At 32.9% G+C, this 27,386-nt stretch overlaps 2 protein-coding genes and 1 long non-coding RNA gene across 4 annotated transcripts; 1 reads left to right on the top strand and 2 right to left on the bottom strand.

The window, feature by feature from the left end:
• Positions 1-303: 303 nt before the first annotated feature.
• On the top strand, positions 304-5,532 carry LOC149415798 (uncharacterized). 2 transcript variants are annotated; one of them, XM_089641796.1, is made up of 3 exons: positions 304-571; positions 1,730-1,875; positions 3,419-5,532. In XM_089641796.1, exons 2-3 carry the CDS (start codon positions 1,746-1,748, stop codon positions 3,823-3,825), a joined length of 537 nt encoding a protein of 178 aa, XP_089497922.1. In that variant the 5' UTR covers positions 304-571; positions 1,730-1,745; the 3' UTR covers positions 3,826-5,532. The 2 variants fall into 2 exon arrangements, with proteins under 2 accessions (XP_089497922.1, XP_089497921.1); XM_089641795.1 differs by having other exon boundaries at positions 304-929; positions 1,296-1,875.
• On the bottom strand, positions 1,889-6,253 carry LOC149415797 (uncharacterized). The gene is made up of 3 exons (XM_089641793.1): positions 5,901-6,253; positions 3,270-3,390; positions 1,889-3,106 (listed from the first exon to the last, which is right to left on the bottom strand). The coding sequence occupies exons 1-3, from the start codon at positions 6,221-6,223 to the stop codon at positions 2,312-2,314; spliced, it is 1,239 nt and encodes a 412-aa protein (XP_089497919.1). The 5' UTR covers positions 6,224-6,253; the 3' UTR covers positions 1,889-2,311.
• A 7,215-nt stretch (positions 6,254-13,468) lies between these two features.
• On the bottom strand, positions 13,469-27,002 carry LOC149415796 (uncharacterized). The gene is made up of 3 exons (XR_016303586.1): positions 26,885-27,002; positions 13,720-13,872; positions 13,469-13,566 (listed from the first exon to the last, which is right to left on the bottom strand). It is a non-coding gene; the product is annotated as an uncharacterized LOC149415796 (long non-coding RNA).
• Positions 27,003-27,386: the final 384 nt, after the last annotated feature.

Below are 27,386 nucleotides of genomic sequence, written 5' to 3'. Positions count from 1 at the left end.
TGAACTTCGCTAACCGAATTTATTTTACGTATCCGCTCCCGAAGCGATATTTGAAAAGTTATGCGTCCCCCTCTCCGCCGTAAAAAGGAGAGGGGGTCATTTTAATTACGGAGCTACCAACTAAGTTCCGTGTTCCGTTTGACAGCCATGACCATTGGTTTATTTATGGCCATGACATAAGCAGCCTAATAATGCATTTCTTATTTATTATGTTAGCTCATATCGTCATGTGTGCTAGTAAATTTAGAAACATTAAAAAAACTTTATTTGGCAAACATACTTAACATATATTTAAAATATAATCAATATTTGAATTTGAAGTAAACAAATTTTCGCCCTTTCAAAATTAATCATATTTTTAATCTCAGTATGTTTATATGGTAATATCATTCGGTTTTTTTATAAAGTTGGACGGCCTGATACCTACATAGAGAAGCTTCTAGTTTGTTCGATTGTTGATTGTTTTCCTGGGTAATCTGGTTTGCTCTCGTCAGTTCTCGTGCTCTCTTCTCGTTCCCTGCCCTGGTGTTAGTCTTTGCCGCCTTTGCCTTCGACATTTTTGAAAATCGACGTGAGCTTATTTTACAATAATTTATTATATGTCGCTTTCGTCGATCGGCGTGCGAACTGCGAATTTCCTGATTCGACGGAGAGGTTATGTCAGGTTATGTGAAAATGCGCTATTTACGCGCAGATTGTTTAAAATCTAAAAAGTTTATAAATAGCATTTATAATTATATAGTTAATGTGCAGAAGTGTTCATCACGTAAAAATGGTAAATTACACGGTCTTCAATTGCAACATTTCGTTACGTGATTGTACCTAGGTAATGTCGAACAACGACGTACATAATATCGTTTCTCAAAACCTAATATTGCGTTGAAAATGGAAAGTACTGACGTTGACTTTACACCAACTAATATGCAAAGGTAAGTTCAATGTTTATGCAAATGAATGTATCAATTTTTAAGCAAATATCAATAACATTGGGGATTTTGTCCATAACCTCAATGTTTATTGACAGTGATTTTATAACTGTAATGTGATTATAGCACTCGTATTCATATTAATACGATTTTACAACGTCTAATTTCATAGTCTAGGTTTATTGTTTTTTATAGCTTTTTGCTAATAAGATAATACGTAGCCAAAACAATATAAATGCAATGTTTTGAATTAATTATTTGTTGTAAATACATTCACAGCGTGGACATCCGTTTGACTTTCTATGCCGATGTGGTTATAAATTTAATGCCAGATCTAGTGTGTATTACTAAAAGTTATTTTATTTTCAGGTCCATTTTACCTGAACCCCACCCATTATCCAGCCCAGCAGCTGATCTCTTTCCAGCAACTACATGACCCAGAACATATAATACGTAGCTACTTCAATATCAATATAATAATGTGAACATTAAATATGATCTATTCTAAATATTGTTGTGTGTGTTGCCGTAGAAATCTGTGTTCGGGTAGAAATCTTCTGCCATAGTTTTATAAGTTCCTACATGCTGTACTTACAATGTTGCATTTCAATAAAACTAAATAAATTTGTACTGAGAAACTTTCTTTTATTTTTATACATAGATACAATTTTCCCTATTTCTGTTTTATCATTTCACTCTGGTACTTGCTTAGTATTTAGTATAATATAATCTGTTGAAGTTACCGGCTGCTGTGTTTTTGTTTTTGGAAAGAAAATACATTATTTTTAATCATCCATATTCAGCGTTCCAGCCAACACCATGGAGCACCTCATTGAGAGTGTACGAAAATTCCCATGTTTATGGAGGATGGACTCTAATGAATACCGAAATAATGAATTGAAGGAAGAAGCATGGAGGAAGGTCGTCAAAGAGTGTGATTTGCCAGACGGTATGTAGTTTATTTTTAAAAAAAATTTTTAGACTGAATACAAGTTCGATAGGAACTGAAGAATTTTTTTTGACTCCCATTTTCCAATCGACTTTGTGAGGAAACCAAAAGAAATATGTATAACTCGTCATACATAATTATCAGATAGCATTTTTTAATAATGTTTCTGACTTCGTTCTGCCTAAATTTAGTAACAATTTTGTTAATTTTGGATACAAGTAAAACAATATAAAGGAAAAAGAAAAAGAGAGTAAAATTTTGGAACAAATGAAATAAAGGTGCTCGTAATACATAATTATCAGATAACATTTTTAAATGCAAGGTTTTAGATCTGAGAACTCTTATGGAGATTCAGATTTTCTCCGAAGAGTAACTGCTGACGGTGCTGACCCCAGGCGGAGTCCAAATGCCTCATGTTGTTGTGGGCGATAAGTACTCACTCTCTATCCAACCTTTCCTGAATGCGAGTCGCTTGCCATGGCACACTTCCCACAGTATTGAAATACCTGCAGAACTCTTCTCTTATGAAGAAGTTCTCATTCGAACTTCTATATCCCCTGTGCGTTAACTCAGTGAGTTGATTATCGCCTTCGACTGCAATTGTGTCATCACTAATGTTGTATTGCATATTGTTGTTATCTATCAGAAAATTATGTAACACACATGTGGCTTTGACAATTTTGTCGACCAGTTCAATCTTGCACTCGAATGGTCTCCTATACACCCTCCATCGTGCTGACAATATTCCAAAAGCGTTCTCAACTACTCTGCGTGCTCTACAGAGTCTATAATTAAAAATTTTGCGACTCTCTGTTAATCTTACTTTTGGATAAGCTCGCATTAAGTTAGTCATTAAAGGAAAGGCTTCATCACCCACAAAAACATAGGGCATTTGGACTCCGCCTGGGATCAGTGGTTCCTCTTCAGGCAATTGTAGATTACCGCTCTTTAGTTGTTGTCCAAAGTTGCTATCATTAAGAATTCCCCCATCGCTGAATTTTCCCATGGATCCAGTATCTATCATGATAAATTTTCTTCTCGCATCAGCCACTGCTAGTAAAACAGTTGAAAAGGCATGCTTGTAATTGTGGAAATCTGACCCCGAATTAGGTGGAGCCTTTATGACCACATGTTTTCCATCAATGGCTCCGACACAATGGTCAAATTGGCAAATTTCCTTGAAGTCTGCAGCGATTCTTTTCCACTCATCTCGGGTTGGTTCTGCCATTACCTGAAATCATCTCTAATTATTTATTTTCATTCTGCCTGACAAGAGAATTATTTCAGACTTGGAAGAGATTATTACAAACATAGAGTCCTAATCAACATATATTCTCTTCTTATAATCTATGTAAAAACCAAGATGGGCATAAAATCAAAATTTAAAAAATTACCGTTGGTTGGAGGTGCTTCCAAATAGCATCACATACCTCATCTACAATTTCTGAAACGGTTGATCTACCAATCCTATAATTGTATGCAATGGTCGTGAAACTATCGCCTGTTGCCAAGTACCTGTAAATCAATAAAAAATTTGTTTCAGTCAAAGAAGCCAAGAACCTCTGGAAGAAACTGAGGGATGGGTACCGGCAGGCAGCTGCCAGAAACAAAACATCCACCGGACAAGCGGCAACTTCCAATATCAAGTGGAGGTATTTTGACCTCATGGAATTTCTTCTCCCGACCGCCACTAACAGACCCCGTGAAACAAACTTCACACCCACACCCACGGAGGATACTGACACTGAAGAAATTGCAGTGCCTGCAAGAAAGCAGTCGGTTAGGACGCTTTTAGAAAATGAGAGAAGAAGACGGGAGAAGAGGTCGGAGGAGAGGGATCTTTTTAGAATGGAAATTTTAAATAGGTCTTCCGAGGAGGAGTCCTCTCTTAAAATTTTTTTAACAGCATGTACAAAGCGACAAGCGAGCTTAGAGAAGACCTTCAGATGAGGGTCCAGCATGATCTTTTTAGTACTGTTATGGAGGCTCGAAAAGAAAATGCTTGTCCGAATTATTTAGACCCAAGCACAGTAGTAACAACGGTGAGAGGCGATGTGCCGTTTCGGCTGCCAAAGCCAACTCCCCGTCCATCACGTGACCTGGATGAAATATTGCCGTTTTATTCTCCGGAAGAGCTAGAAGGCGATAGCCAGCATAGTGAAGCTGAAGTTGACTTGCGTACATATGTTGCACAAGTCAACTTCAGCGAATAGTTTTTTTTTTGTTTTAGTTTTTAGTTTAGTTTTAGGTATTCCCATATTCGACGTTGGGAAGTAAAAATGGCCAAAGCGCCATACAGCTGTGACAATAAATGAACCAACAAAATAAGCTATATTGTTTGTTTGTACTTGTGTTCATCTTTAATGTCAGAGCTGGATGGCGCTTTAGCCATTTTTACTTTCCAGCGTTGATATGATTATTTTGATCTTGCATCTGGATAATTTCTAGTACATTTTCTTTTCGAGCCTTCATAACTTCATAATATTAGTTTACATTTTGTTTTCTCTGGCCTCATTATAAATGTTGCTTAGTTTGAATAATATTCATATGTTTACAGTTGTTTAGTAATCTTCTTTTAATTATTTATTTTGTGTAATTAAAGGTACATACATACATGTACCGTACATAGATAAATAATATTTTTTGCTGAACTCTGATCTGAAGACTTAAAAAATATATATTTCTTATAGTATTTACCGTTAAGACAGAAATTGTGATCCGAAGACTGAAATAGATATATTTTTCTTATAGTATATTTACTGACAGAATTTGTGATCTGAAGACTGAAATTTTCTTCCTGAGCGTTCATAATTACCTAATATTAGTTAACATTTTGTTTTCTAAAGCCTCATTATAAATGTGGCTTAATTTTAATAATTTTCATATGTTTACAGTTGTTTAGTAATCTTCTTTTAATTATTTATTTTGTGTAATTAAAGGTACATACATACATGTACCGTACATAGATAAATAATATTTTTTGCTGAACTCTGATCTGAAGACTTATATATATATGCATGTCTTCCCCATCTTAACTATATTTTTGTTTTTTGGGTGTAAGAATATTTTTTCAAAAGAAAATTATAGGAAACTCATAGAATGTGTAATAAATTCACACACTCATGGTACTTGAAATGTGGAAATTGTTCTGATTTGTGCCAAAGTGAAAACCAATTTTTTATAATGTAATAAAATGTGTCATATTTTACACATAAAACATCACTAAATGGCCCAATAACTTCTGTTTGTATTATACAATGTAGTTTTTAATTATATTTAATATACATTTACAGTTGGGGTATGTGAATTATTTTCAAAGATATATATAGAAAAAGTGCCAATCCATTTTCCCTGAACGGGTTCCCTGTATTCGCCTGTGTTATTAAAAGAAACAAAATGTGTTAATAAAACAAAAATGTATCGAGATGTGTAACAAACCAATAATCTTTTTAATAAATATAAGTAAATCATATCTGTGTTCTTATTTTATTTATGCGTAATTAAAATAAAAAATGACTTTTATTTGTATATTGGGCAATGCAACTTGGTCGTTAAGCATTTAGGAAACAATTGATAAATAAAAAGCACAAGTATATGGACGCTGGAAAGGATAAATGGCTAAAGCGTACGGTGCTTCAGTCATTCTTATTTTCCAGCTACAATATGGTGCTTTAGCCATTTATCCTTTCCATAGAAATTGACTTCCATAGACTTGTTCTTGAGTTCAACAGCTTGGCTATGGATCGATTTGCCGGCCTCTGCGTTTCCTCCTTCCTACAACATGGGTCTCTTCAAGACCCATGTTCATTCCTTCCTCTCCTCAAAAAGATCCTCCACACAGCATCTTCAAAAGTGATATAGGCCCTAAGGGAAATTATTTTCCTCAGGGCCCCCTATGTGGGAGCTATTGCAAAAAAATATATACCAAGAATCATTTTGGGAACTCATCTCCCAAAAAGTGTATGTTGCATTAAAAGAAAAAATAAATAAACAGAGCACAACGAAAAATATTATTTTTTGGTTACCTTAAACAGATGGCTAGTATTTCTTGGGTACTGATGCTTTCACGCATAACAGTGTCCTCCTTCTTTACGTCGTCCATGATTAAATTATGTACATGGTGGAATGTCTCTCTACTCATTCGAAAATAATTAAAAAATTTCCCATCAGAGAGCTCGTAAAAAAGGTGGAACTCCCCATGTTCTTTTTTGAAAGGGATGTGTCGCTCCACCCACATCCGTCGATTAAGCATCGAACCCGCTAACGTCAACTGAGCACTGCTGGCGGCATCATCATCTGAGGATGAGCTGTCCAACAGATCCAGCAATAGGCGACAAGTATCATCCATTTCGAAAACGTGCTCAAGCTGTCAGTAAGTAAAGTTAAAATAAAATATTTAAATTCATGGAAAAAAAGTTTGAAGATTTATCGGAACAATTGATGAAATCTTTTAGAGAACAAATTAAAAATGAACTAAGAGATCTTAAGAAATCTGTAGAATTTTGTTGCAATAAAATTGATGAATATGAAGAAAATAATAAAAAGAAAGATACACTGATCAAACAACTGCAATCAGAAAACAACGAAATAAAACAGCAAATAAACAAACTGGAACAATTACACAAACAAAATAACATTGAGATACAAGGTATTCCTTTTAAAGAAAATGAAAACTTACCAAAAATAGTCAATAATATAATGGAAACCATAAAATGCGAAATGGAATCATCAAAAATAACAAATATATATCGTATCAGAAACAGAAACCCTTTAAACAAATATCCAGTCTTAATTGTATCATTCCAAAACAAAGAAACAAAGGACAAAATCATCGACCAAAAAAGAAAATATGGTGTCTTGTACACTAAAAATATAAATTTTCCGGAAGATAACAAAATTTTCATAAACGAACAATTAACGCAACTAAATAAACACCTCCTGTTTCTGGCAAAATCCTCAAGACTCGGCTACAAATTCATCTGGGCGAAAAACGGTAACGTTATGATGAGAAAAGATGAAACAGCTCCAATCATCCATATAAGGCAGCCGAATGACATCCCTTCAGAATAAAGGACCATCTAACCGCATTGCATGTGAAAATTACTTATATCCATCAAAATGTCTGATGAAAATTTTTTGTATGAAAATTACATTTGTAAAAACACGAGTGAACTAAATAATCACTTTAAGGACGTTAACTTTTCAATTCTTAATATGAATATTAGAAGCTTAAGAAGGCACTTTGATGAGCTTTGTATTCTTCTCGATAGTCTTGATTTTTCTCCTAGTATTATCAACAGAAACGCAAATGAAAGAAGTAATTCTCTGTAACTTGCCAGGATATGTAACTATTTCATCCGAATGTAAACATACTGGTCACGATGGAATCACTTTATTTATAAAAAATTGTCTTACAAAACCTGCCTTCGAAATTCTAGACTTTAAAACAGCTAACGCAATTAAATTAACATTTACCCATAGTAATTGCACTTATTTGCTATTAGCTATCTATAGATCACCTTCCTTAAATGAATCTCTATTCAATAATGAACTTAATTCACTTATAAAAATGACTAACAGAAATAACTTTTACTTTGCAATATTAACTGGTGATATTAATATAAACATAAATGAAAACAACAAAAGAACAAAATGTATAAATGAATACTTAGATTGTTTGTCACATGCAGGATATCAATCATACATAAACTCACCAACAAGAGAAAATCTAAATAATTCCACGACTCTAGATCACATATTTATCAAAACACACAAACACGTTATAACTAAATCTTCAACTCTAAAAACAAACATTACTGACCACTACCCAACATTCTACGGACACAACATCTTAACCACAAATTCATAAGTATACTCTAACACTGTTGAAATAAATGAAATTAATTACATCACATTAAACAATTTACTTCTTCAGAAAAATGGGACAACATACTATCAATAGCTAATCCAAATTCAGCATTAGAATTATTTTATAAAACTCTACAAGCTTATATTTCGAAGAGTACAAATAAAATTGTCATCGCTAAGAGAAATTATAAAAAAATTAAGCCTTGGATCACTGTAGGACTAATAGTCTCTATTAAACAAAGATATGTTAAATTATCAAAAAGCCTGTCAAAAAAATAACACAAGAATTATGCCTTTCATGAAAACGAAATATTTAATGTATAGAAATTTACTAAATAGGTTAATAAGAAATTGCAAAAAGAAGTATTATTGTGAACAAATTGATAGTGCAAAAAATGATATAAAAAAAACGTGGAATATTATTAACGAAATCACGAACAAAAAAAAAAAGTATCGACTGATGTCGATGAGATTATAATAAATGAAAATATTATAACTGACAAATCGGCCATTGCAGAAAACTTTAACAACTTTTTCACAGATCAAGTACTTGAATCTTCTAGTCAAATTGATAATACAATACCCGTAGACTCATATTTACACTTAGACTCAACTAACGATTCAATTAACTCCTTAGAATATTTTTCACCCATCACAACAGATGAAATTGATAAACACATTGACGGTCTAAAATCAACAAATTCTACAGGAATTGATGGTTTATCAGGTAACACACTTAAAAAAATAAAACATTACATTTTGACTCCATTGCTACATATTTTTAATATATCTTTAAAAGAGGGAAATTTTCCCGAACAATTAAAAACCTCTATCATAATACCAATCCACAAATCGGGAGAAACGCACATATAAGACAACTACAGACCCATTTCCTTGGTCTCAAACCTCTCAAAAATATTTGAAAAATGTATCAAAAATAGAATAATGAATTACCTAGAACAAAACAAAATTCTGTCCCAAAATCAATATGGCTTCAGAACAAAACTAAGCACTGAAGATGCAATATTCGATCTGACTAAAAAATTATACACATCTGTTGATCAAAATAAAAAAAGTTTAGCTATATTTCTAGACTTAAGAAAAGCTTTTGATACGGTAAATCACAATCTACTTATAAAAAAATGAATCAAATAGGTTTAAAAAATGATACACTAAAAATTCTTACTAGCTACCTCAAAGACAGAAAACAAAAAACAAAAATAGGGGATTTTTATAGTACTGAAACAGGAATAAAAAATGGAGTACCACAGGGAACTGTGCTTGGCCTAATTCTCTTTCTAATATACATAAACGATTTGTGTGATGTTATAATCCCTGGTAAAATTGTATCTTACGCTGATGATACAGTAATAATAGTGAATGGAAAATCCTGGCCTGAAACTTTTTTGAAGGCAACAAAATGCATTACATATGTCTCATCATGGCTAGAAAGTAATAGACTCTTCTTAAACTATAATAAAACATTTTACCTAACCTTTTCTAAAAATAGTAAAAATAAACCCCCCAATAACCTTAAAATTCGAATACATAACGTTAACTGTAATCAAGAAATATGCTCATCTTGCTTTGAACTCGGAAAACTTGAAAAGATTAAATATTTAGGTATTTTTATTGATACAAAATTAAATTGGCAGTCACAAATTAATAATACCGTCTGTAAATTAAGATATCTTACATACACATTTTACAGACTAAAAGAAGTGCTCAATGTTGAAAAACTGAAAATTATTTATTTTTCTCTGGTGCAATCTTCACTTATATACGGAATAATAGGATGGGGCGGTGCGCTTCATGCACATATCAAACCTTTACAAATAATTCAAAATTATATCATCAAAGTTATGTATAGTCGGAAAAGAACATTTTCAACAGATGAGTTATACAAAGAATCTAAAATATTCTGTCTCCGTAAACTATTTATTTTGCAAACTATGAAATACATCTTTAAAAACAAAAATAAATTCGAAATAAATGAAAACAGAACCAACATTAGAAATAATAATGTATTTTATACCCCCCAAACGAACACGAAACAAATGCAAACACACTGCAGTTTCATTGGACCTCGTACTTTCAATCTTTTACCGAAAAATATTCAAGTGATTACTAAACTTCCTCAATATTTAAAAGAATTAAAATTATGGCTTTTCGAAACAGCAGTTGAAACTTGTTTTATTTAATTTGTATCAATTTATGTTTCTCATAAAATATTCAGCATATATTACACTAAACACTTATAACTTCACTATACACTATTATAAACACTTTTTATACAAACCGCTTAGACAAAATGTAATCTTGTTTTTATTATAATTTTTGTTTATTTCTAGGTACAATAAAATAATAATTTAAATATATTACCCACGCACAGGCTGCGCCTTAGTGGGTTCCCATTATTCATATTGATTTATATAATATTGTATGTAATTAATGTAAAAATTGGGAAAAATAAAGGAATTAAAAAAAAAACAAAAAAACAAAAAAACAAAAAAAAACAAATAGTATAAAGAAGAAATAAAAACCCACTAAGGTACTGCCTGAGTGTGGGTAATATAAAAACGATTACTATTTTTCCATGTACCTAAAGTATAAAATAAAAAAGTACGAAAATGTTTTTTTTTTTTTAGTTATTTTAAAAAGTAAAGAGAAAGCAATATGTACTTCAGTTTAGAAAGTTACAGAAAAGTAAGCCCCAATTTGTAATATTTAAGTATTGAAGACAGTATTTGCAATTTACTCGAAAACGAAAGCTCAAATAAAAAAAAATTATTCTACAAAATCGACTCCAAATGTGATGTAGATTCATCAGTTTCCCGCTTGTACAACGAGTTTCCGGACACCGTGTATACATAGTTTTTTTACTTGCTGTACCCCTGTCTCATATATTATTCTGTTTGTGCAGATAGAGAAAAAATAGCGCGTTATACTTTTACGTCCAACATATGGCATTTTTCATGTCACAGGTGACATTTTATAATATAAGTATATAAAAACACAAGAGTATTCTATAAAACATTAAATAACGGATTAAATTCGGTTATTTTGTTAAAAATAGATAAATGTTATATTGGCTACGTTCCAAATAATTGCATGACACCAAAAAGTTGGTGTAAATTGGGCAAACTTAGTGTCGTACAACCTTCAGTATCACAGAAACCATGCAACCATCTATGTACGTTTAAAGTTTTTTCTGCAATGAACAATGTTTTGTATACATAATATGGCGATGTACAAAATAAAGAAAAGACTGTCACGACAGAAAATACGGTGTTGTATTCTGGGATGGTTATGAAAAAAGCGTCTGGATTAAACTTTGAATAAGCATATGAAGATCCTGAAAGCTATAAAAACTAAGTTCCTGTTAACTTCTTTTTATAATTTTACTGAACAAATTTCCCTACAACATATCTAACAGGATAAAAAATGTCGGGAAGCATTGCTACAAAAATTGAAACTATAAATTACGCTAAGATATTTAAAAACTGAAAATAATTATTGTCGACGTAATATTTAGTGTTTCAATATTTTTGCATGAGGTGCTCTGGAATATTATTTTACTAAATAAATGTTATTTTTCAAATGACATCTTTTACAGTTTCCATTTCCACGGCTCTAATAGTTGCCTTGAAGGGCGCTTCACGGGAATCTATATTTTCGTACTGAAGCTGCTTTAAATCTTTAACAGCACCACAGCGTTGATTTGTTATTTTCGATGGTAAAATGGTGGTAAAGCTCTCACGTAATTACAAGGAACCCATACGCCAGCTCAGCTGAAATGCTTTCACGACACTAGTTGGCATAAATAAACTACTTTCCTAGTTGCATCACATTTTTACACTACACAATTAATTGCATTAGTGTGTGATGCCATAATTTCGCGGTAGCGCGATTCTTATTTTGTTGCATTAAACTATGTTAATAGGTTGTATCAGAAGTACAACTAATGTCATAAACAACTTGAGCGCAACTAGTTGCGTAGTGAAAATTCAGCTTTAAACAGAGCGGTTCTGCATTTCAGCGTGCAAAATACTTGACTAGAAAATATCTGTATTAAAACTTATCAACAAAAATATCACAAGCATTGTGTTTGCTTTTGAAATGACAAAATACATAGTTCTTACCAGATTGTCATTTATCCAATACGCAAATCCCATCCCCAAACTCCACCTTGCTGAATAAGAATTTGAAATTAAGAACAAGGACAAGAATACTTTGCAATTTTCGAGTGTTATTATTTGGGATAGACCAGAAGAAGAATTGTACGCAAGTCGTTGATGTTAATCGTGCGTATAATCTTTACCTATATCGAAAGTACTTATACATTCGTTGTGTTGTGGACACAATTATTACACCGAGGTATTGCGGTGGAACTCATGTGATTGTGTTGTGCTTGAACTAACTACATTATGATTTGTGCTTCTTCGTGGTCAGTGATTGGCCGCCTTCCTTTTTTTCTTCTTTCATAACTTATTTCGGATGCGACATATATGATGATAAATTTAACTGCGTGGGTTAAACAATGTAAGGGATGTTATGTAAAATTAGCCCTTAGAAACAAGATGAAACGATTGGAAGATGACGAAAGCATGTTTGTCCACAATGTTAGGTTATGTTAATAACAACATAATTAGTCATAGTCTATAATTATTTTATAATTAATTCAATCGAGTAGGTACTGAAGACAAAGATCTGTGAAAATGACACTTCTTCACTTTTTTGTGAGGCCCGCTTATGAACTGTTTTTTGATTTTTTTTTTAGAAAATAAGGACCCAGAAGCACATTTTATTTAAAAAAAATACTTTTTATCAGGTTAACAATAAAGAGAAGTAAGTATTTCTGTTTCTGGTAAAGGAAAATAATGTATTTTAAAGTTATTTAGCTAAACATATAATAATTTGACTCTTTTATCCACGTCTTGTTTTGACATTAAATTAAAACAATATTCAATTTTTTTAAAACACACTTTGTGACGAATCAGTTTTTATGATTGAATAAATGAAAGCCAACCAGCAATCTTTTTTTTTTTTTTTTTTGACTGTGCAAAAGTTAAACAAATTAAAAAAATCACTCCAATAAATATAACTATTAAATGCAATGGGAACCTTTTTCTCAGCTGTGAGTCAGCTTGTGTTTCGTCAAATTACTCTTTCGAAAACACGAATAATTGCATTCGGAACATGAAAAAGGTTTTTCTCTACTGTGGGTCAGCATGTGTTTTGTCAATGCTCCCTTTTGACAACATGAATAGTTGCAGCCAGAACACGAAAAAGGTTTTTCTCCACCGTGAGTCAGCATGTGTCTTTTCAAATTTTTATTTCGAGAACATGAAAAGTTGCACTCGGAACATGAAAAAAGTTTTTCTGCACCGTGAGACACCATGTGACTCGTCAAATATGTCTTTCGTGAACATGAAAAGTTGCAGTGTGAACATGAAAAAGGTTTCCCTCCACTGTGAGTCAGCATGTGTATCTTCAAATGACCCCTTCGAGAACATGAATACTTGCACACAGAACATGAAAAGGGTTTTTCTTCACTGTGTGTCAGCATGTGGCTCGTCAGATAACGCTTTTGAGAACATGAATAGTTGCACTTGGAACACGAAAAAGGTTTTTCTCCACTGTGGTTCAGCATGTGTCTTTTCAAAGCTCCTTTTAGACCACATGAATAGTTGCAGTCAGAACACGAAAAAGGTTTTTCTTTACTGTGAGTCAGCATGTGTCTTGCCAAATTTGATTTATGAGAGCATGAGTAGTTACAATGAGGACATGATAATCGCTTTTCCACAGGATGCGTCTTCAGATCTGTAGATAAATTCAAAAAAATACGAATTAAGGCTCAATAAGTCTTATTACCAACACAAAGTGCGGATAAGCGCAGTAAATTCGTCAAAACGTAAACGTAAGTAAAATAGTAAAGCACGAATTGATAGATCATACAATGAAAATCGGTGTTACCTGCTGTCTTGGCAATTCTTTCAAATCGTTCTAAGCATTCCTTTTTAACATCCGGCAGGTCTATGTCAATTTCCATATTTGGACATCCCCTTTCATCTTCTTCTCGGTGTCCTGGTTCTGCCTTGATGGTAACAGGCCCCGAATTAAAGCTACCTGGAAAAACAATATAATAATTCGTACATTAATAATTGATACGAAACGAAACATATTTTAAGAAAAAAAGCAATATCCATTTAAATAACGAATAAAGATACCATTAATTAACCACGTAGAAGCGGGATTTTGTATAAAAGTCTTTAAGGTCAATTGACGATAACATAAGAACACAGACACACTCACTGACAAATAGGGTGCATCATCTGGGTAACAAGTAAGGGGGCACTATTGAAATATTTATTGACCCCATTTATAGAATTATGCTTAATCTATACCAACGCTTTGTTGAATCCTACAAAGTAGAGTAGCATTGGTTACGTAGTTTTAGTGCTTTGTCTTATATGTAGTGTTATTTTAATCTCTATTTTTTTATGTTATTCTTACGTTTTACTAATATTTTGGTATTTAGTTTTTTTTTTAAATTATTTTGAAATATATTCTATTATACTTGTAATCACAATTTTACATTTGTGTATTCATAGATATATGTTGTACGTGCTTAGTAATAGATTACACCTATATACTGTTAGTATTTCGTATGTTATACATATATTCTCAAATAAACACTGCTCTTTGTATAAATTTATTTAAAAGCATTTTAGGCGTACAGATAAATGAATAAGAATGACCCCAGATGTCTCCAGCGACCGATGTTTCAATAAAAAAAGCACTGCTCTTGAGCGCTTTCAATATGGTTGTTTTAAGACGATTAAATCTAGCGTCAATCAATGTAATGTACAAATACACGTGTGTTTAAGGTATTCTACTTCCTTATTTCACACTAATTTTCGTATGAAATAAGGAAGTTCCCGAACTGAACCACGTAAAATAACACTTGAAAGTTACCTCATATCCCAAATAAAACGAGGTGAAACGTAAGGAATCGACAACTTATTTGGAGCAATATAATTAAGTTAAAACAGTACTCTAATTTGGCAGATTCCAGCAAGGACGAATTTTAAGATACATACCAAATAAACTCATGTACGACAAGAGAGGGTATTGTGCACAAGCATAATCTGTCCTGTTCTCACGACATTTCTAAACGGACTTGGTTTCCGAATATCCAAATTAAACATCCTACATTTTCAATATATTCAATGAAACTAACTGGCTGACCGACTACAATTCGCATATTGCGAACATTCCTTTTTTAGATCTGGGAGGTCGAAATCCATATCCGTATAGGACATTTCACCTCCGCCTTCTTCTTTGGGCCCTGGTTCCGTCTTGATAGATATAGTCTCTGGATTTAGTAGATCCATGGCACTGCTGTGGTAGCGTTTGGTAATTGGTTTGATCTCAAACAAATATACCTGAAACAGAACAAAGATGTAACGGCACACTAATTTGAATGAGATTTTAAAATTTGGTTACGATTGGAATATTCTGTCAAAACAATGACTTATTTAGAAAAAAATGATACAAATTGTGACTTTTAAGTTATGACAAAGGTTGAGAGAATCGTTTGGAATATAAACAATCCTTCTTACTAATAACCATCACAATTTGGGATTAAGTTAAACAGAGTTTAGTTACAGGAAGTACCTACTGTCGGTTTAGAAAACATACGTCAACAAAATTTGCAGGTTATGCATAGAAGATAATGAAATCATAGACATAGACTATATATGCGACAAGGTTTTTATGCATAGCACAAAGGACAACAAATTATTACGACCATTAATTACTCGCCTGAAATATCCATTCCCGTCGGCAGCGTTTATTTTTACTCGGGAGATATTTTCAATTTGTATGGATATTTCAGGCGAGTAATTAATGCTTATAATAATTTGTTATTTTTTATTTATTTTACTTGCTGACGTGTACCCGGCATCGCTGGGGGTTATTTACGATTTGATTACAAAACATCGACTCTTCTCTGCTTTCTATAAATATAACATGCGTGTATTATAACAACTAATAACCAGCGTATGACAACTGTTAGGTACTTGCAACTAGTGATTTATAACTAACATAAGAAGTGAACTAACGCAATTTTAAATGGTTTAGTTTGTGGGTTTTTTTATATATTTAAATATTGAACTCAATCAAACATTTATGTGTTGAAATTTTGAAATAAAACGAAAATATTGCAGGGAAATTTGGCGTTACGAGATAAAATCCTTTCTAGGTCTTTTTGTATCTCAGCGTTAATTACTGAGTTGGCAACACTGAATATCAATATAAAATTTATGACGCATGGTTTCTTCACGGCCAACGGTTTCATCCTGTTTCCAAATCTATTTCTACATAATATACATTACACTGCTTAACCCTGGAAGTTAAATTTATCACCACATGCATAAGAATTACTGGTAAGCGTTAAAGATGATATATATTTTCTAATGACGCTATTCGTTTTGGCAGCGCCACTTATTCCAAGTCAATCTGAGCCTATTTTCTGAACACTATTCTTTAATTTGAACTGAGGCTACTAAACAAACAACTGCGCTATGTCTAACGCTAACGTGAACTAGCTTATAGCACTAATCGGTAAGTTATGGAATATATTTAGTTTGATGAACTGTCAATGTGACCTGTGAATCAATATGTCAGCTAAGATAACAAAAACAGTCTACCCAACACAAACTACGGAGTTCCTCAAGGATCCACAATCGGGCCACTCCTTTTTCAAATATATGTAAATGACATATGTCATTTAAATCTAAATGGCGTAATTGACTTAAACGCACATGATACTGCTATATTTTACTTGGTCAACAACTTACTAGAAAATAAAAACTGGATTTTAACACATTAAACAACTGGCGAATCGAAAATATTGAATATCCATTTTCGTTTGTTCAGAAGAGCTTTGGCAGTGTTTAAGAGCTATTTTGAACTCCTTCCTTTTTCGTTTTCTTTCATCCGCAATGGGACCAAGTAATGGTCTCCCATTCTTAATCTACTCCATCAACGCCGATCTGGAATTTTCGTAGTGTTCCTTAACTTGTTGATTCCACCCAGCAATGTCACGACGTGTTTTTTGTTTGCTTTGATCGCTCTCCCGATGAAATACAGTATAGGCAGCCCTACTTAAGGCTTTAACGATGTCTGTGTACATATTTTCCATGTTTTGTATATGGTCGCATCTGTCACATATAGTATCCGAATTACAAATGGATTCGGAGTGTCTTTGATAGATCACACTAAGTAATGCTTCTGCTACAGACTCATATTCAATGATTTTCTTATTATTATTCCTTCTCCATATTATGTTATTAGGCTGTTGTGGAATATTAAAAATAGTTGCAGGTAATTTTTCAGCAGCGATTACGCAAGAAGTCGGACGGTGATTGGACCAGTCGGTATCATAGTGTATTTTCAGACTGTCTATTTTGTTCTTAAGATTATTAGTGCATATACAGTGATCGAGCCAGGAAGTGGTATTGTGTGCATCGCTAATATATGTATACGTGTCATTCGGTAGTCTTTCAATATCGATACAATTATAGTTATTTTCGGTGGAGAAATGAGAGAGTTCTTTCCCGAATATGGAGGATGGGTGAACGTTGAAATCTCCCATAACAATGGTTTCAGAGTGTTCGTTATCTTGGATGATCGTATGTATTTTGGGAAGGTAGTTGGTGAAGTCGGTAAGGTTGTCCGCATGACATACCGGCACGTAGAAAGTCAGTATGCTTATCGTCCTTTCGTTGGTGGTTATCTGAATATCAGCGATGCGGTCATCTCCACACGGTATTATTGAAGCTTGCAGCTCGTTTCTCCGAAGTACTGGGTCGGTCTCGTAGTGGTCCGTTTGATAAGGTACCCCATCCCTGGAAGTTCCGATAAATTTTGGATAGATTCGATGTTTCGTTTTGTAATAACCACGTTTCTTGCAAAAGTATTACATCGTAGATATCGCACATATCTATAACGAAGTTGATGTTTCGTTTAAAACTTTTGCAGTTTATTGAAATTATCTTAATTTTGTTCTATTCCATTGTATTTTTTTTAATAAATATTCGGAAAACATTACCAGTCGGCCAAAATTCTTTGTTCATGTAGGTTTTGATATCCGTATTCAGTATAGTCAACTTGAAAGATCCAAACTACGTGGGATTTCGTTGTATTACTTTTTCTATTTGGATATTACTTCCTTTTATTATATAATTGATAAAGTTTCGAATATTGTCCTCAGTTACACTATTGTCGAACCTCGACACATAGAGCGTTTTTTTAACTCAGCTATTTTGAGGGAGTTCTCCATTGCTGTTCCAGTTGCAATAATATTTCTCGATCTCCTTAGTTTTCTTGTAAAGCCGCGTCCAAATACGTGGCAAGCCTCTGCAAGCGTCCACAAGTCCCAGCGTCTGGTGCCGCGCGTGTGGCTTGGCTTGCGTAGGCTTGCAAGAGCTTGCGAGAGCTTGCCGCCGATCCGATCGAGGTCGGATATTTTGGCCCAAGCGGCAAGCGCTTGCGGCAAACGCTGGCGTGGCATCCACACGTTGGTACAACTTACGGACTAATAAACAAAAATTAGAATTTTTTTGGGAAGGTAGTTGGTGAAGGTTTTTATTATCCAAAGTATTTTCATTATTTTACCATCAAATTTTATGTTTTTAAAGGTTTCTATTATCCAAAGTACTGTTATTATTTTACCATCAAATTTTACTGTTATAAATATTTTTTATTATCCATAGTTTTTGAATTATTCTACCATCAAACTTTAAGGTTTAAAGGGATTCTATTTTACTATCCACAGTATTCTAATTATTTTACCATGAAATTTTATGTTTTAAAAGGTTTTCATTATCCAATGTTTTTTTATTATTATACCATCAAATGCTATTGCTTAAAATGTTTTAATTATCCTAAGTATTTGAATTATTTTACCATCATTATTACCATATTACTTTATTGTTCTAAAAGTTTTTATTATCCAAATTATTCAACTTATTTTTCCATCAAATTATATTGTACCAAAGGTTTTTTTTATCCAAAGTATTTGAATAATATTACTGTCAAATTTCGTTGTTTTAAAGGTTTTTATTATTCAAAGTACTTAAATTATTTCCCTTTAAAATTTTATGCTTTTCAAGGTGTTTATTATCCAAAGTATTTTCATTATTTTACCATCCATTTTTATGTTTTTAAAGGTTTCTATTATCCAAAATACTGCTATTATTTTAACATCAAATGTAACTGTTTTAAATATTTTTTATTATCCAAAATCTTTGAATTATTTTACCATCGAATTTTATGGTTTAAAAGGATTTTATTTTATTATCCAAAGTATTCTAATTATTTTACCATGAAATTTTATGTTTTTAAAAGTTTATATTATCCAAAGTATTTGATTAATTTTACTCTCAATTTTTACTCCTATACTACTCATTATTTACCACCACTAGCAAAATGTGTGAACTTTGTATGGATCAACTTATGTAACTTCGCAACCGCAACATGATCACTCAACTTAATATTGATACAGAAACATTTAACAACTCAGAACACACTTTTGACAAAGCGACAGAATTTAATTCTCTGTTTACAGAAAAACACAACTTAAACATAATTTCCCAAAACATTAGAAGTATTCGAAAGAACTTCGATAATTTCTCGGTCCTCTTAAACGAAATAAACATAAGCTTCGACATTATTATCTTGACTGAATGCTGGTTAGATGATTCGTACACAAACCTAAACTTAAAAGACTATACAACTCTCCATTCCACTAAACATCTAAATCAAAACGACGGTATAGTAATCTTTGCCAAAGATTCACTAAACCCATCAATAACAGAAATCAACCTAACCGAAGCAAACTGTATCCAAATCTCCCTCGGAACAGACATCTCCATATTTGCCGTCTACAGACCCCCAAGCTATAACAATCTCTCACCTTTTCTCAACTCCTTAAATAAACTTCTCGATAAAAATAAAAAAACACAACAATTAATTATTGCAGGGGATATGAATATTAACTTACTAAACGGGCAACCAATAACCACAGAATACTTAAGTCTACTTACTCACTATGGATTAAATTCGACAATCAACTCACCAACAAGAATTACGTCAAACTCTGAATCCTGTATTGACCATATATTTGTTAAAACTAGGAAAAAAACATCGTCATCCATTATTCGATCAAAGGTCACAGATCATTTCACTACTACACTTAGCATACATCATAACGAGAAACAAAAAGATGAAAAAAACAACTCCGTACAAGACAAAATTAATTTTAAGTGCCTAATAGAGGACATACATAAGGAATCTTGGTCAAATGTAATAAATGAACCCGACCCAAACAACGCGCTGAACACATTTATGAACACAGTTGGAACCTACATTGCTAAACATACAACAAAAAATACCCCGAAAAACTACTCACATAAAGAAAAAAAAATAACACCCTGGATCACGAAAGGATTAGTAAACAGCATTCATAAAAGAGACACAATGCACATGCAAGTGCGCAAAAACCCATATGACGACAAACTAAAAAATAATTACCTGCTATATAGAAACCTTTGTAATAAATTAATCAAACAAGCCAAATACAAGTACTACAAAAAAGAAATAAAATCCGCCAAAAACGATCCCAAAAAAATCTGGAAAATCGTCAAAGATATTACTTTCTCCAATCCGAAAAAAGACTCGAAGATCAAAGTACTGTTAATAAATGGAAACAAAACCCTTACAAAAAATGAACCTGGTAAAATAGCTAATTTTATTAACTCCCAATTTGCAAAAGTCGGATCTAACTTAGCTGAAAAAATTCTTCTAAAAAACGGCACAACAGAAGACTCTTTAACCAAACTATCCTCTACCATACAACCAAATCATTCGTTTTATGCTCACAAAATAACTAAAAAGGAAATCTCAGATTTAATTATTTCTCTCAAACCAAATTGCGCTGTGGGCCCAGATAACCTCTCCAATCATATACTGATTAGTCTCCGAGAATATATACTTATACCACTTCAACATATTTTCAACCAAAGTTTCAGCCTCGGCATTGTCCCCGATCACCTAAAAATAGGTTGTATTACTCCAATACATAAATCGGGAGACAAAACGCTTATCTTAAATTACAGACCAATCACTCTGCTAAATTCGCTATCGAAACTACTAGAAAAAACTATGAAAAAAAGACTGCTCGCATACCTTGATAAACACAAACTGATCTCCACCCGTCAATTCGGGTTTAGAGCGAAAATGGGAACAGAAGACGCCTTATCGGAACTAACCACCTACATAGTGAAAAACCTAGATGGCGGTTCAAAGGTGTTAGGAGTGTTCTTAGACCTAGCAAAAGCTTTCGACACCATCTCACACAAATTACTCCAACAAAAACTCAAAAACATTGGCATAACAGGTCCACCACTAAAATGGTTCATTAGCTACATTGAAAATAGACAACAAATTGTAAAAATAAATAATCAAGAAAGTGACAAAGTAGGCAACAGGTATGGAGTACCCCAAGGCAGCGTCTTGGGTCCCATACTGTTTCTCATCTACATTAACAGTCTAACTGAGATAAGCCTAGGGAACATAGAGTACAAAGTAATCAGTTATGCAGATGACACTGTAATTTTATTCAAAGCCCAATCATGGGAAAACGTCTTCAAACACACGGAAACAGGGATGACTGAAGTAAATAGATGGCTAATAAATAATCTACTGACACTAAATATTTCTAAAACTAAATACTTAACTTTCAGTAAAACATTAGCTGGTCAGCCAGATAGTCACCCACAACTTCATCTTCACCCCTGCACAGTTACCTCATTAACTAACTCACGCTGTGTTTGTGACAAAATTGATTATGCGCAAAATATTAAATATCTCGGTTTAACTGTTGACAATAACTTAAAATGGGATCTCCAAATCAACCTAATTACAAAAAAAATACGGAAACTCTCTTACATCTTCAAAACAATTCGAAACATTATGTCACTACCTCAGCTAAAAAATATATATTTTGCACTCTGTCAAAGTATTCTTATGTATGGTATTTCAGTATGGGGAGCAGCAGCAGAGACTCATCTCAAATCACTTAAAATTAATCATAAAACAATAATCAGAATTATGTTCAGAAAGCCTTATCAACATCCGACAGAACAGCTAATGATCAACAATAACCTATTAGACATAAATAAACTATTCATAAAGAAGATCATCTACAAAAACTGCATAAAAATATCACCACACTTCATAACTCACTCGCAAAACACAAGAGCAAACACACACAATCAATTACAAGTACCATATATCAAATCAAATTTTGCCAAAAAACATGAATCTTACTTGGCACCACATATATTCAATAAGTTTGTAGCCCAAACAAAGACCTATGTCGCATCTAATAATTTGAATTGGGTATTCAAAAGATTTTTAAACTGGTTGAATGTCAAAGAAAGAAGAGAGATAAGTAATATTCTTAATATCTAAAATTATATATTTTCTTTTTTCTAGTCTGTTTCTAATTTCTGATTTTCCTCTTATTTTATTATTATTATTTTTACTATAATATTTATATTTCTTTTTTTTCTTTTTTAACCACTTATTTGTTTTTATGTAATTAGAAATTGTTAGTTACCAGCCTCAGAACAGACTTTGTCTAGTGAGGAGGGTAAGGAGAAAAATCATGTATGTACATAACTAATAATAAATAAACGCCCGGGTTGCCGGCACTGAATTGAGAAAGAATATTAAATGAATTATTTGGTACGCTTTCTATGGATTTTAATCATCCACCATCTTCTCTTTCGAATTCTTCGCTTTCTTTCGTTTTGTTTCGCTTTAAAATAGAAATAGGTTAGCGCAAAAATGACAGCTGATAACAGCTGCTTCGACGTCCGCCATCTTTGGGCGCTGCGAATAGTGCAAATGTACTGGCGCGCTTGCAAGTGTGGGGTCGCCAGCCATTCGCTTGCCAGAGCTTGCCTGAGCTTGCGACAAGCAGCTTGTCGCAAGGATCTGGACGTAGCATAACAGTTTTATAACCATCCGTATTAAAATTGGTTGTCTCTGGTTTAAATGTATTTTTGTGAGATTTTGTGCGTGCAACTTTGGCTAGTTCATCCATACCCGGTTGATGTACCTGTGATGTCTGTAGTATGACCTGTTGCTGTTGTGTGAGAAATCTAGACGCCGCTACTTTATTCCATGATTGAGGAGAGTGCATGACAGGTGGGGCAGGTAATGCGAGGGGCGCGGGCGGGGTTATCACATTACTGCAGTGCGCATTGTTGTCGAAATGTAATTCATTAGTTGGCGACCGTGAGTTTGAGCGGTTCTTATCTACCGCTACCGGTATGGTGACCTTCAATGTGTTCAAGGACGGCGATGTGTTTACGTCTTGATTCGGGATACGGTTATGTTTATTTATTTTCACTTCATTCCTTATTTCAGAGCGCAACACTTCCAGATCGCTTCATTTGGACATTTGTGACTGAATTGTGGTTAGTTCACCCTTTAATGCCATGATATCTTTAAGGAGACATGTGACATCTACGTGATCGAAATTGACAGGCGGTAGTTTGAGTAGATTCTGAGCCAGAAATGTCGGTAGAGCTTCATTATCTGTTTCCTTCAGTATTTTAATGATATCATATTAACCAATTAACCAATTACTTCTTAACTTAAGATTGGAAACGAATTATAAAAAATTCAAAAGCTCAATAAAAACACTTTATCAATAGCATATTAAAATCGTTTATACTTAAAAATACAATATAATCTCTCAATTATTATTATTTATTTATTAACGCCGATTATAGCGGCTTTTACAAAAGAATAACAATTGTTTTACTTATTATAAATACAGAATATACATAGATAAAAAAATATGAATATAAAATACATAAAAAGAACAATAGTAATAGTTATTATAAATACAATACAACAATATGTATATATAAATATATAAACAATTAATTTACAATAAATCCCGGATAAACTAATACTCGTACTTTAAAACTGTATTTGGTTATAGTCAATCAGAGAAGCGCTAACATACAGTTTTAATTAAGTGGTGTTTGTATGAGGATAAACTAGTAATGTTTATAGATTCACCCAAAACATATTTATTACCAAGTACATGTAGGCGATTCATTATGGATTTGAGTTCAGCGTTAGATCCTGCATTGTTGCAATGATAGGGTAATTTGAAACGAACTGATCGACTAGGTACACGGAAACATATTAACGAAAGAAGTTCAGGGGAGTTCAACAGGTTGGTAACGATTTTAAATAAATAAAATAGGTCAAAACAAATTCTTCTTTCTTTTAATGTATCGAGTCCCAATAATTGTAACAGAGAGGGGTAATTAATGTTTTCGATGAATATTCCCAATTTAAAATTAATATAACGTAAAAATTTATGTTGGACTCGCTCAAGGGAATTCTCATGTACACTGTAGTAAGGACTCCAAATGGTGGTGTTAAATTCTAGTTGGCTTCTAACAAGTGAAGTGTAAAGTAATTTGACAGTTTTTAAATTTTTAAAATCCTTTGAAATCCGTAAGACAAATCCTAACATTTGCATTGCTTTACTGTTTATATTATTAATATGTTTAATGAATGTTAATTTAGTGTCAAAGGTTATACCAAGGTCTCTTATTTCATCAACAGATAATAAGGTGTGATTATTGAGAAAGTAGGTGAACAACAATGGGTTTTTTTTCTGTGGAATCTCATAAGTTGACATTTTTTTACATTAAGTGTTAATTTGTTTTTAAGACACCAATCGTTAAAGCTATTAATATTAGATTGAAGTGTTAGACAGTCCTCGATATTGTCAATAATTCTATATATCTTCATATCATCAGCGAACATTACAATGAGAACACGGGTGAATATGTTTGTTACGTCGTTAATGAATAAATTAAAAAGTATAGGACCAAGATGCGAACCCTGGGGTACGCCACTGGTAGCTTCGAACATGTAGGATAAGTGATCATTAATACAGACAGTTAAATGACGCCTAAGTAAGTAACTCTTAAACCAAGATAAAAGGTTTCCATTAATTCCGAGTTTCAAAAGTTTATTAATGATGATTTTATGACAGACCTTATCAAACGCCTTACTGAAGTCGGTATATATAGAATCAACTTGTTGTTTGTTGGCAAGTGCATTGGAAATAAAATTTTCATATAATGTTAGGTTAGTCAAAGTTGATCTGCCGGAGATAAAGCCGTGTTGACAAGTTGCGATACAAGAGTTTACAAAGAAGCTGATTTTCTTAAGAATCAATTTCTCAAAAAGTTTAGGTCTGGACGATTGAATACAGATAGGCCGATAATTTTCAGCAAAGGATTTATCACCACTTTTAAATACAGGAGTTAGGTAGCTAATTTTCCATATTTGTGGGAAGTGTCCTGTGGAGAGTGACTTATTAAACAGTATATTAAGCGGAACAGATAAACTTTGGACACAATTCTTAAGTAAGATGGAGGGAATCTTATTAGGTCCCGAGCTTGTTTTAGGTTCAAGTGATTTAATACAGACTATAATGTCTTCAATATCAATGTGTATTTGCGATAAGTGTAAATTTATATCCGAATTGAAGTAAGGAATTAAGTCATCTGGAATATCAGGTTCATACACGTCCTTAAAGTAATCAGCAAACATGTTAACAATTTTTGTTGTTTGTTTTTGGGGTGTTATGCCGTGTTGCGCTAACTCCTTCTTTAGCCGACGTTTCGGACAGCGTTGCAGTGTCCATCATCAGGGCAGATCAATCTGCCCTGATGATGGACACTGCAACTCTGTCCGAAACGTCGGCTAAAGAAGGAGTTAGCGCAACACGGCATAACACCCCAAAAACAAACAACAAAAATGCTTTTGGCCGTGAGAATCTAAAAACTTACATGTTAACAATTTCATAAATTTTACTGGAGCTATTTTGTCTGTAACGTATATTACCAGAAATACCAGCATCATTCTTTTTCATTGATTTTGTGTATTTCCAAAAGTATTTTACATCATGAAGTATCGTGTTCTCAACCGAATGAATGTAATTTTTATAACATCTTTTTGTCATTTTTTTGCAATCTCTTCTAATATTGTTGAATGCCATATAGTTGGGAATTGTTCTGTGTTCTTTATATTTTTTATGTGTTTCTTTTTTAATAACAATTAACTGAATTAATTCTTTGCTGAACCATATCGGATACTTACGTACTTTATGATGAATTAGAGGAATTGTGTCGGAAATGATACTATTCAGTTGAGAGTAAAATAGTTCTATGCTATAGTTGAGATCACCTTCCTTGAGAAAAGACCAATTTACTTTGTTTAGTGCATGATTAATGTCCTGGTAATTAGCATTAATGAAATTACGACTACAATTTTTAATTAGGGGGTCACACTCTATTGTAATAGGTACTAGTATTGTAAGTGGAGGGTGGTGATTATCAATTGGGTCAAAGGATTCGGCTGACTCATAGACTTTTATATCCTCATCAGTAGAGAAAATTAAATCAAGTGTCCGATTACTACAATTCAGCACATTGTTAGATTGAAATAGACCTAAATAGTTCGACATGTCTAAAATTTCTCTCTCGCACGCCGTTAATGGTAAGTAATCCAAATCATTAAATTTACAATTAGGTAGGTTATAATCACCGCAAATTATAATATTATGATTAGGGTGGTTAGATTTGAGTAGCTCGACATCTTCACAATGATTTTTATACATTATTATATTAGAATTTGGTGGAATATACACGGTGTCCGGAAACTCGTAGTATAAGCGGACAACTGGTGAACCTACATCACATAGAGAACCCAAATAAACATAAAGATTTTCTATTTAAGCATTTTTAAATTTAAAATTAAAAAAAAAAAAATATTTAAAAAAAATTTCGGCTTTTTTAGGGTTAAATTTTTTCAGAAACGCGGAAATGTCACGATGACAGATGACAGATACTATTCTAAAATTATTTATAAGTTGCTAAATCTAATCTCTTTTCGTGTACATAGTTTATTTATTTTCATTTCTAATTTCACCTCTTCTAAGCATTACAATTATGGTTAATTAGCGTACCTGTTTAATTTGATAGCAGCCAGTCATCTCGTTGTTTTACAAGGCAAAAACACAACACAAACATTGTCGCCAATTTTTCAACTTTATCACAATTAATAATCAAGGACATTGGAGGTTACCCACCACATTCCCGCCATGGTTACTCCTTCAAGGCTCACGCAAGGACTCTGATTTCTTTGAAAGAACGAATCTACATTTAATTTTGAACGAATCTAGACCCCCAGTGTCCCTGATTATTAGCGTATTAGATTATTAACAGGTATTTCACACACTTATTATTAACACAGGTATTTCACACACTTATTATTAACACAGGTATTTCACACACTAATTATTAACACAGGTATTTCACACACTTATTATTAACGAAGGTATTTATTTCACACGCACAGCTAGTCCACACACTTCTAAGCAAAACTTACAAAAACACATCACACAAACTGTTCAAAAATGATCACCATTATCTAAACGCAATAATACCAAGTACGTAAGGTCATTTATT

The sequence above is a fragment of the Hesperophylax consimilis genome, chromosome 17, assembly GCF_061612785.1.
Source record: "Hesperophylax consimilis isolate HC1 chromosome 17, BYU_Hcon_1.0, whole genome shotgun sequence".
Taxonomy (NCBI): Eukaryota; Metazoa; Arthropoda; class Insecta; order Trichoptera; family Limnephilidae; genus Hesperophylax; species Hesperophylax consimilis.
The sequence above is the reverse complement of the archived record's forward strand: the minus strand, read 5'-3'. Positions and strand labels throughout refer to the sequence as shown.

Coding starts and splice junctions, on each gene's coding strand:
- LOC149415798 (XM_089641796.1), top strand. CDS start 1,746: ATGGAGCACCTCATTGAGAGTGTACGAAAATTCCCATGTTTATGGAGG. Junction 1,876..3,418: donor AGAGTGTGATTTGCCAGACG/GTATGTAGTTTA, acceptor AATTTGTTTCAG/TCAAAGAAGCCAAGAACCTC.
- LOC149415797 (XM_089641793.1), bottom strand. CDS start 6,223: ATGGATGATACTTGTCGCCTATTGCTGGATCTGTTGGACAGCTCATCC. Junction 3,391..5,900: donor ATACTAGCCATCTGTTTAAG/GTAACCAAAAAA, acceptor ATTGATTTACAG/GTACTTGGCAACAGGCGATA. Junction 3,107..3,269: donor GGAAGCACCTCCAACCAACG/GTAATTTTTTAA, acceptor AGATGATTTCAG/GTAATGGCAGAACCAACCCG.